The sequence below is a fragment of the Paramormyrops kingsleyae genome, chromosome 8, assembly GCF_048594095.1.
Source record: "Paramormyrops kingsleyae isolate MSU_618 chromosome 8, PKINGS_0.4, whole genome shotgun sequence".
Lineage (NCBI taxonomy): Eukaryota > Metazoa > Chordata > Actinopteri > Osteoglossiformes > Mormyridae > Paramormyrops > Paramormyrops kingsleyae.
This window is the reverse complement of record NC_132804.1, coordinates 36,033,101-36,043,118: the sequence shown is the minus strand read 5'-3', so window position 1 is coordinate 36,043,118 and position 10,018 is coordinate 36,033,101. Positions and strand designations below refer to the sequence as shown.

The window sequence follows — 10,018 nt, the reverse complement described above, 5'->3', positions numbered from 1 at the left end:
CAGAGATCACTTCTTTTACCTGCGTATGTACATGGGATAAAACAGAAGACAATCATGTGTAGTATTGCAACATCTCATTACCTCATATGCTCATGGACATTCTGGGTTGTGATTAGGATTACCTGTATTAGGGTGTCTGCCAAAAATTTCAAACGGGCTCATGTTAACCTATGTTGTTACCTTAGTTATCATATTCAGCAAAACTATTGGTAGTGCCTTTACCCAGTTGAAGCCCATATCATCACTGCATTTTGCCAATTTGTTTTTCAAGGTCCTGTTTTCCATTACTACCGCTCCTCCACTTGCAGGGTGGTATGCACAGTGTTGTCTGAGATCAATGCCCAAACTCTCCATTGTACTGTACATTCCCCCTTTTGACACATGATCTTTTCTGAGCTTAGCATAGTGAGGAAAAAGGTATTCGGGTAGACATGGTTTGTTGTTCAGACCATACCACACCCCATCTCGCACTTTACAACCCATTGTTTTCCACAGCTGCTTCTCCTTTTGTGTTGCTTGAGAATGAAGTGCATGCAAATCTGAAACCACAGGGTTAATTTCCCAGCCATTATCTGTGCACACCATCGTGTGCACTGAAAAAAATGATTTCTGTCCTTAGTAGCTCCAACGCAATAAAATTGAGTTTATTTTATGCATCTATTACAGTACATGATTGTACTAAATAATAACAAGTTATTTCAAAATATATTTACTGCGTTTTGACGAAGCTTATTTAATTTGATTAAAATCAAGTAGAAAAAATAAACTATGGCCATGATTGCGCATGCGTGCATAGTTAATACATTCATCCGTTTTTTGCCCGGGAACAGACTTTTCTGCTGGACAAAGGATTCGTCATCTTTTTCTCCGCACTATCCAGCTAACGTGTTTTGTAAGTGAACTTTTGCAATATTGCAAACCATTTTATCAGTTGTTTTGTTCGGAAGTAATACCATCGTACCGCAGTATTTTTAAACTAGTGCCTAATTTCGTTCTGATGTGCATGCAGTAACCGGTGTATGTTCTGAATGAAAATAAAAGTGGTTATTCTATTTTATTGTATTCTATATAAATGCATTCATATTAATGCACAGAGTAAATTTCATATCTTAACATATATGTACGCAGTGTAGGCGCAGAAACAAAACGCTGTAAAACATTTTACTATAGAAGAAGGGAAACGGCATAAGAAAGTGCAGTGTGGTTAGAGAATGTCAGGTAGCCTTCTCTTTTCCATATAGAAGAGTTAAGCTCATATTTTATATTCTTCATAGGTCAGTACCAGCATGGATCGTTTCAAGCCTGGTCTGGTGTATTCAAAATCTTTTCGGATCCGTCAGTTTCTGGTATGTTTTGTTTAATCTCTCATTTGGCGTAACTCTTTAGTAGTTATCTTTGTAATACAGTCGTCCCTCGCCATTTCACGCTTCGACTTTCGCGGCTTCACTCTATATCGCGATTTTTTCAAATACATTTATTCATTAAAAAGTTGATAGACAGTGGGAATGCAGCCGAATAATAAAGAAATAAAGAATCCTACTTCGCGGAAATTCATTTAACTCGGTACAGTCTGGAACGAATTAACCGCGATAAACGAGGGACGACTGTATATGAAATGGAAGCTTAAATTGGGTTATCTTACGTCCTCTTATTCCCGCTCATTCCCTTTTTGGGACTTAAAATGCCTTAAATTTCCGGGATTTGGTTTTGTTTCATATCATATCGACATTTGATTGTTAAGGTCAGAATACTTTCTGTGTGCGTATTTGCATTATATCGATGTCTCTCTTTGCAACTATATCTGCAGTATCTTGCTTTGCAAAGCAAACTATACTCATCCTAGTTTAAATAAGATTTAGTTGCATGTGGCTACATTTTACTAGCCATATTGCGACTACCCAAACTTACCTTTTGGCAGCCATGTCGGCATTTCTGGGTTATTATTAAGGTGTAACAGTACTTGATATATTATCGAACCGTTCCGTATGCCTCCTATAGTTAAATACGCACTTATCATCAATTAATAAAATTAAGGAATGAAAATATAAGCATTGTAACTGTGAATTTGGTCAGTATTTCTAAAAAATCATCACATATTGTTATATCAAATCTCTTCGAATAAACCAATATATTTGATTCTTTTCTTTTTCCTGCAGATTTTGAGGGAGCACTAATTACAGCTGCTACAAAAAATTATAGTGGTAAGCTAAAACACTTTTGGAGTACTATTTGAATGTTTATAAATTAAGTGTTATAATAGTTGTGATTTTTCATATATTAAAATGCAGGGATGTGGCTGTGTAAGGAGTGCAGTGTATCCGTGTCTAATAGGCATGAGCTATTAAAGCACTTTAGATTGCAGCACAGACATAGTCAGCACTACCCATGTTTATATCTAAGCTGCCCTTGTACTTTTAAAACGTGGAATGCTTTATAAATTCATTTAAGCAGAGTCCACCCTAAACAAGATTCACAGGAGCTACTTGAACTGTCAACATTCAGTTGTCACTTGTGCACTTGTAGTGTTCTTTCTACCGAGAGAGATTATTTTGTGCACATTGGCAGTCACTTGAAGAACAATGAAACAGTAAAGTGTATGTTTGAGGGTTGTCATTTTCAAACAAATGTATATGGTACATTTCATTCCCACAAGAACAGAAAACATAACAAACATGGATTGAAAGATTTTAAGTTTGGTGTGGTTACAACTACACAAGTGCCACACGAATGTTCTCATAATCCAGTGGAAGGTACAAGTGGTCATGCCGACCCTGAAGGTGAAGCCAGCAGCACATGTGTAACCAGTGATATGGATGCAATAGAGAACATGCCCAAATTAATTGAGCAGAATTTTGCTGCAATATTGCTCAAGTTGGAGCATATTGCTCATGTGCCAGGTGCAACACTTGATGAGTTTTTAGAGGAACTGCACTACATGTTTACTTCTGCAACGTTGCCACTCTCTCTCAGCATTGTTGAAGACATATTTCAAAACCATAGTGTTACAACTGAGAAGTCAGAGATCAAAGAAATAGCCAAAGCTCTCTCCATTTCTAACCCCTTACTTAAAGTGATAGGAAAAGGTGGTCCTTTAAGTACAGCTTACCTTCGTAAACAGTATTATAAAGCGAGCTTTAATATTGTAGAACCTGTTGAGTTTATGCTTGATGCCAAAGAAAGCCGAAGTTTTCAGTATGTTCCTGTACTAAAATCTTTGCAGCTGGTATTTGCAAATAGAGAGGTGGTGGATATTGTAGTCAAAAACCATCTAGCACAACAGAAAAGTAGGATGACAAGTGAACTGAAAATATACAGGTCTTCTCAGGATGGTGCTTTCTTCCAGGAAAACAGTTTTTTGTCAGGGAATGAATTGAGAATTTGTTTAAGTTTATACATAGATGATTTTGAGGTTTGCAATCCGCTTGGAACTTCTCGTAGGAAACATAAGCTTTGCGCACTATATTGGATTTTGAACAACTTGCCTCCAGGTTCACATTCATCACTGTCTTCCATTTACCTGGCAGTCTTATGTAGATCTGATGATGTAAAAAAATATGGTTATGACACTGTCTTAGACCCTCTTATTCAGGATTTGAAAACTTTGGAGCAAGATGGAGTTTTTGTTCCGTTGCTGGGCCAGTGTCTTAAAGGTACAGTTCAGCTTGTTGTAGCAGATAACCTAGCAGCTCATGGAATAGCTGGGTTTACTGAAAGCTTTTCTGGTGAGTATTTTTGCAGATTCTGCACAGCATCCTGTGCAGAAATCCAGCAAAAAGAGGTAAAAGTGGGAGACTTTAGTGTTAGGACAAAAGAACTCCATGAGTTTCATGTGAAATCAGCTCAGGAACATAAAATAATCTGTTTTGGAGTGAAAAGACAATGCATTTTCACTAAAAGTCTTGCACACTTCAGTGTTCATACAGGTTATCCCCCGGATATTGTTCATGATGTTTTTGAGGGTGTAGTGCCAGTGGAATTAGCACGTTGCTTGGAACTGCTAATCTCAAAAAAGTACTTTAGTCTTGAAAGCCTTAATGAATTAATAGTTTGTTTTAACTACAAATGGTCAGACAAAACAAACAAGCCACATGTGATCCCTCGTACTTTTTCAACAAGAAAAACAATAGGCGGAAATGCCCATGAAAATTGGGCCTTGTTGAGGCTGCTTCCATTTATAATTGGGCATCTGGTGCCAGAGGAAGAAATGGTGTGGCAGCTATTGCTTGACTTGAAAAACATTGTAGAGCTTGTGGTTGCTCCAGCACATTCAGATGAATCAATTGCCTACCTCGAAGGGAAAATTTCTGAGCACAGACAAAGGCTCCTTGAGGTATTCCCTGGTATGAAACTCTTACCAAAACACCATTACTTGGAACACTATCCCAAAATGATCAGAATGTTTGGTCCTCTTGTGGCACACTGGACTCTAAGGTTTGAGGCCAAGCACAGTTTTTTTAAGAATGTTGTACGACATACCAGTTGTTTTAAAAATGTGCCTCTTTCACTAGCAAGTAAACATCAGGTCATGATTTCATATCACCTAAAATCATCTAGATTTCAAAAACCTACCACTGATGTGACAAATGTCTCAACAGTCCCTGTTGATGTTCTGAAGCATGATATAGCCCTGGCTATTACACACAAATTTCCAGATACAACTGAAGTTCATTTCACCAAGTCTGCAATGAGCAAAGGTGTGCAGTTTAGAGAAGGGGTGATAGTTCCTTATGGGTCTACAGGAGGACTGCCAGAATTCGCAGAGATTCTGAGAGTTTGTTTTGTACAAGAGAGACTGTTTCTCATAGTGAAGAGGCTTAGTGCGTGGTACTGGGAGCATTTCCATGCCTTTGAGCTGAGGGCAAGTCCAACCAGAGAAACTATATTGGTTGGTATTGATGAACTTGCAGATTATTACCCTTTAGCAGACTATTTAGTTGGACAACTGCGAATGGTGACACTCAAAAGGTACATACTAGTCTAGTTTGTAACATGCAAGCTAAATTGTGGACTATTTATCAGTATTGTAGAAATGACAGTCAAATGTGCCATGCTTATTTTCTCCTTCTCATTAAAGAACTCATTGTTGTGAAATGGCTCCACCGGTGAAGCTTCGAATAATTCTTGGAGAGAACAATTCCCACCGGCTGGTCCTGCCTGGTGGAATACCCGGGTCTGTCATGGAACTGTCTGAAGAAATAATGAGTCAGTGTGGCCTAGAAGAAGACTTCAGGCTTCAATTTATGGATGCCGAATTTGGGAATGAATTTATGAACTTGCAGTCAACATCTGAAATCCAGGACAGGGGTACCATCAAGGTAATTTTTTTGAAGGCTTCCACCAGCTCTGCACTAAGTCAGCTGGACGGCTCTCCACCCCCTCCCTTCTCAGCTGTCGGTTCCTCCCGCTGTCTAGATGACTCTACTTCCACTTCAAGCAGTTTGTGTGACACAGAGATCTTGTCTTCTGCTGAGTCCACCTCCTCATCAAGATCCTCTGTGTGGCCTCTTTCCTTCCCAATTCCCCAGTTCTCTTATGATGCTCAGCTACAGCTGGAGAGGGCAAACACTGCATTTGGAAAAAATGGTGCTTTGTTCAACCCTGATGTTAAATTGAAGTCTACAATTCTTGATAGCTTGGCACAAAAAATTATTGAGTACAAAGTTTACCCCTCTGATGCCGATTTTGAAAATGTAGCAGAAGCTCTTGTATCAAAGCATCCATGTTTGAGAGAACCTGGTTCAGTGAGTGGTCATAGTGGATGGAAGGCAAGTCTAAAGTATAAGCTTGGCAATTACCGCTCAAAGCTCAGACAGATTGGATGCCCGGAAGTGGGAATAAATTCTTTGAAACGCAAACCAGAGGGCAAATGCAGTCCAGCCTATCGTGTGAAGAAGCCAAAAAAAGCGGAAGTCAACTTCTGTCCCACCTATCCCTTGGGTGAAACAGCAGAGACACAAGAAAAGATAAGGATTTCTCTAGTCTCTGAAGTTAAGAAGAGGGATAGTCAGGACACTGTGGCAATGATGATGGATAAAACTTTTGCACACAGAAGGCTAGAGATAGTCGGCGACTCACCTATGATTGCTGATATTAAAATGAGATGGCCTGCACTCTTTCAAGTGCGTGAGGTAACTAAATCCTTTTGTGAAGGGACATCTGCTTTGGTTTTAATTCTTTAAATTTTTGTTTTATTTTGTTCATTTATTGCATGTGCAACCATGCTGCTTGTTTGGTTAGAAAGAAATCAGGAATTTATTCATGATCTAAATCTAAAAATTGCTACACCTTTGGCAATATTCTTTATAGATTAGTAATTTATATCAAAATGTGTTTTCATCATGTACCTGATCTTTTTGAGTGTAATTACTTTTCTTTGTCTTGGCAGATGGCTACAGAATTCAAGAGAATAACAACTATCAGTTTGCAGTCAAAGTTTTTCTCACGACTTGATTTGCTGTCTGAAAACCTGATGAAGGTGTATGCACAGAAAGGCGGCATTCTTGGGAGAAAAATTCAGAGAATTATGGTACCCGTGACACAGGTATGGTATTGATATAACCTGCTTTAAAGACTAAGGCACAAACTATTGCTTTCGGGCAAGCTTTGAGCCCTGATTTAGCATAACAGCTAATACCTACTATTTCCTGCAGTGTCTAGTGGATTGTGTTAAAAGGGATGAGTTGAGGGTATAGACCTGATGTTCTTCTTTTCTCTGTTTTGCTTTCTTAGAATGACAGTATTGACATCAAGCGAGAATTTGTCTTGAAAGGTCTCTGTTTGTACCTGAATGAAGATCCAGATCAGCTGATCAGGGAATATATGGTATGTTTATTTTCCTTTATTGAGTTAGGAGATTATCAAGTTATGTATGTAAATTGATCATAACTCAACACTGCCACAGTAAAAATGAGATCATAAACATATGTAATATGTTATTCAATTTAGTGAAAAATGACTTTTGGTTTTGGTTTTACCATAGGACACAGATAGACAAAGTGCAGAGAGGGCCATGGAAGATACAGTCCTTGCCATCTTTGTGATCAAACATGAAGGTGCAGAGCCTGGCGATGATCTGGTGGATGTTGGAATAATCGCAGAGGAAGTAGAAGTGCTGGGTCACTTGGGTAGTGTGGCGTTTGCAGTGGCAATGTTGCTTAGTGTCATATATGCTCTGAACCTGAGCTACCCTTCAGAGCTCAAATACACATTTGAAGCTCTGCAGAAGATTTTTATGGAATTAGACGGAAACAAGCTATCTGCCAAAGTACAAGCTTTGAAAACCAAGCTTTTCCGTGGACAACTTCATTGACTTTGATGCCACTGCAAATACATTTTTTCTTCTCTTTTTATTTGATTAACATCCTAAGCTGCATAAATGTTTCATTGCAGATATTGAAATGGATATGTAAGTCATTTAAAAATGTGATTTGTAAATGGATAGAGTCAGCTGTTCTATAAGATGGGGTCTGATTCTAAATCATAGTGGACAATTTTGTACTGAAGTGGCTTTATCCTTAGAAATTTGTCAGCAAAACTATAAGGTTTCCTTTGTGTTTTAAAAGAGACTGAATCCCTGTTTTTGAACATTTGTTTTACAAGGTTCAACACTTTGAAAAAGCGTGCATTTTGTGCATTTTCAAAATGAGAAAATAATTTTCGAAGTTGAATGTTTTAGTACATTAAACATGACAATGTGTTTTATTATGTTGCAGGAAATTGCAAGGTTTATATTTGTTAGTAAACTAAGGTGTTTGTTGAATATTTCATGTGTAAGAGGAAGCAGGTTTCTGAATGCTTTGTATTTTACACAGTTGCATTCTTAAGCACAACTTAAATGTGCTTTATTATCACTGTATTTCTCAGGAAATTGTAAGGTTTACACTGAATCATTCTGAAAAGGAAACTAATGTCCTGTTTTTCTGGCAAGCTTGGGACTAAAGGTTGTTACAACATGTTTGTTGTGTGCTATCTTTTATACTCTTGACATCCAGCAGGCTGTACAATTTAAATATGATCCAATGGACAAACTCTATTTAATCCAGTTACCTGTAAATGATCTTTTTGGTAAATTATGAATAACTTACCCATGTAAATCAGTTTGCACCAAATTAACATATTTAAATAACATTGGCTTTACTAAATAATGTGTAACCAACCTGCGTACACAGTTATACCAACTCCAATAAATAAAATGAAATCTACAAATGTAAATCATGTTTAGTTAAATAAAGAAAATTGAATTGGACCAAATCATCGAACTCAGATTCAGTCAACCTTAGTAAATCATTTACAACCAACCCAGGAAAATTAAGTTGGAACAACAAAATTACTTAATGCTGAGAAAAATCTATAAAATCACGTGGAAATACTTTCTATGGTTTTTTTAAGTTGATTCAACAACTAATTTTTTTCAGTGTGTATGGGTGGCTGTGCTGCTGCTACCTTGGCTGCCACGTCTGCTGCTGCATTACCTTTGGAAACAAAATCAGTAGTGTCAGTGTGAGCTTCACATTTACATATTGCTAGACATTTAGATAAAAGAATAGCCTGCAATAAATTGGAGATCAATTTGTGGTGCACAATTTGTTTTCCTGCAGATGTAAGAAATCCCCTGTGCTTCCGCAGGGCCCCTAAATCATGTGTTTTCTAAAGGCATATCAGCTATCTGTATAAATCGTTTCTGCTCTCCCTTCTGCCAACTTGTATGCCTCCAGTTCCACTGCTTGAGCAGAATAATGACTCAGGAGAGATCCAGATTTCAAAGTTTCATGCATGGAGACAATTGCTAATTCCGCTTTGTTGGTTCCCCGGAGTAGTGCATTATTTTTTTTTTAAATCTGGAAAAATTCTTACTGGTGAGTTTTCAAATGGCACTATTACTCCCGCTTTCAATAATGACTGGAATACTGGCCTGATTCCCTCTATCGCCTCTGGTTTCAGCGGGTATTGCAGTTTGCATAGTCTAATAAGTTTGGCTAGTAAATAACCTCATTTTCTGCCTGCCTATTGTATGCTTCTTTCAGCAGTCACTGTGTAATTTAAATCAGTCACGTAAGTCTTTAGGGAGGGCTGAACTTCGCTGTTGGGTCACGCATATACTCCAAGTCATTCTCATTCATACATCGTCTCACCCATGGGCCCAAATCTTTCCACTCATCCTCTGCACCTTTTGCCAGTGACACATAAGGCGTGCTCCCCCTCACTCTTAGGGCACTTTTCCACCGCACAAGGTACGGTACTTTCGGTACGGTACTTTCGCTTTTCCATTGACTTCCGGTCGAGTACCAGTACCGAAAGTTCCAGTACTGAAAGTGGCAAACCAGCTGGGGTACTTCTTTGGTACTTCGGTACTTTGGGGTGGGACTTAAAAACGTTGCTGTTGATTGGTTATGCAAATAGCCTGCCGCTGAAACACAAAATACACACAGCGAACAGCGAGAAACGAAATAAAAAGCAGTAGAAACAAAAATATTTAAAAATTAAAACGGAAGGATGGACAAACGAGGAAACACAGGCTTTAATCGCCATATGGTTGGATGAACAGATCCAGCGGGATTTGGATGACACGACTCTGAATAAAAAAGTATTTGCTGTAATAGCAAGCTGCTTGGAAGAAATGGGGCACACGCGAAACACCGAACAATGCCGCTTGAAAATCAAAAAACTTAAGTAGGACTACAGGAAAGTGAAGGATCATAATAACATGTTTGAATCCAGTGAAAGAAATACCGCATTGCGCTTTGTGATGATGTCAGTCAGGGACAATCAGTGATGATGTCATTTGGCGCCGGTACCAGTTTTTATGCCAGTGGAAAACCGACACAAAAGAAGTACCACACTTTTGGTACTTTATGGAAGTACCGAAAGTACGGTACCTGGTGCAGTGGAAAAGCACCCTTAGAGTGTAGGGGTGAGACTTTCTCATTTACCTCTGTAGCATCAACACTGAGAGCACTATTACTCCAAAACATAATTTCCAATCTTATCTTATCTGACCTCCATTTATACCATTCCTTCT

General features: G+C 38.5%; 1 protein-coding gene across 2 annotated transcripts; it reads left to right on the top strand.

Annotated features, from left to right (window-relative positions):
• Positions 1-679: 679 nt before the first annotated feature.
• LOC111834461 (uncharacterized) lies at positions 680-7,952 on the top strand. 2 transcript variants are annotated; one of them, XM_072715750.1, is made up of 7 exons: positions 680-892; positions 1,275-1,346; positions 2,157-2,201; positions 5,075-6,128; positions 6,386-6,541; positions 6,730-6,822; positions 6,980-7,952. In XM_072715750.1, the coding sequence occupies exons 4-7, from the start codon at positions 5,091-5,093 to the stop codon at positions 7,307-7,309; spliced, it is 1,617 nt and encodes a 538-aa protein (XP_072571851.1). In that variant the 5' UTR covers positions 680-892; positions 1,275-1,346; positions 2,157-2,201; positions 5,075-5,090; the 3' UTR covers positions 7,310-7,952. The 2 variants fall into 2 exon arrangements, with proteins under 2 accessions (XP_072571851.1, XP_072571852.1); XM_072715751.1 differs by lacking the exon at positions 1,275-1,346.
• The last annotated feature ends 2,066 nt before the right edge of the window (positions 7,953-10,018 follow it).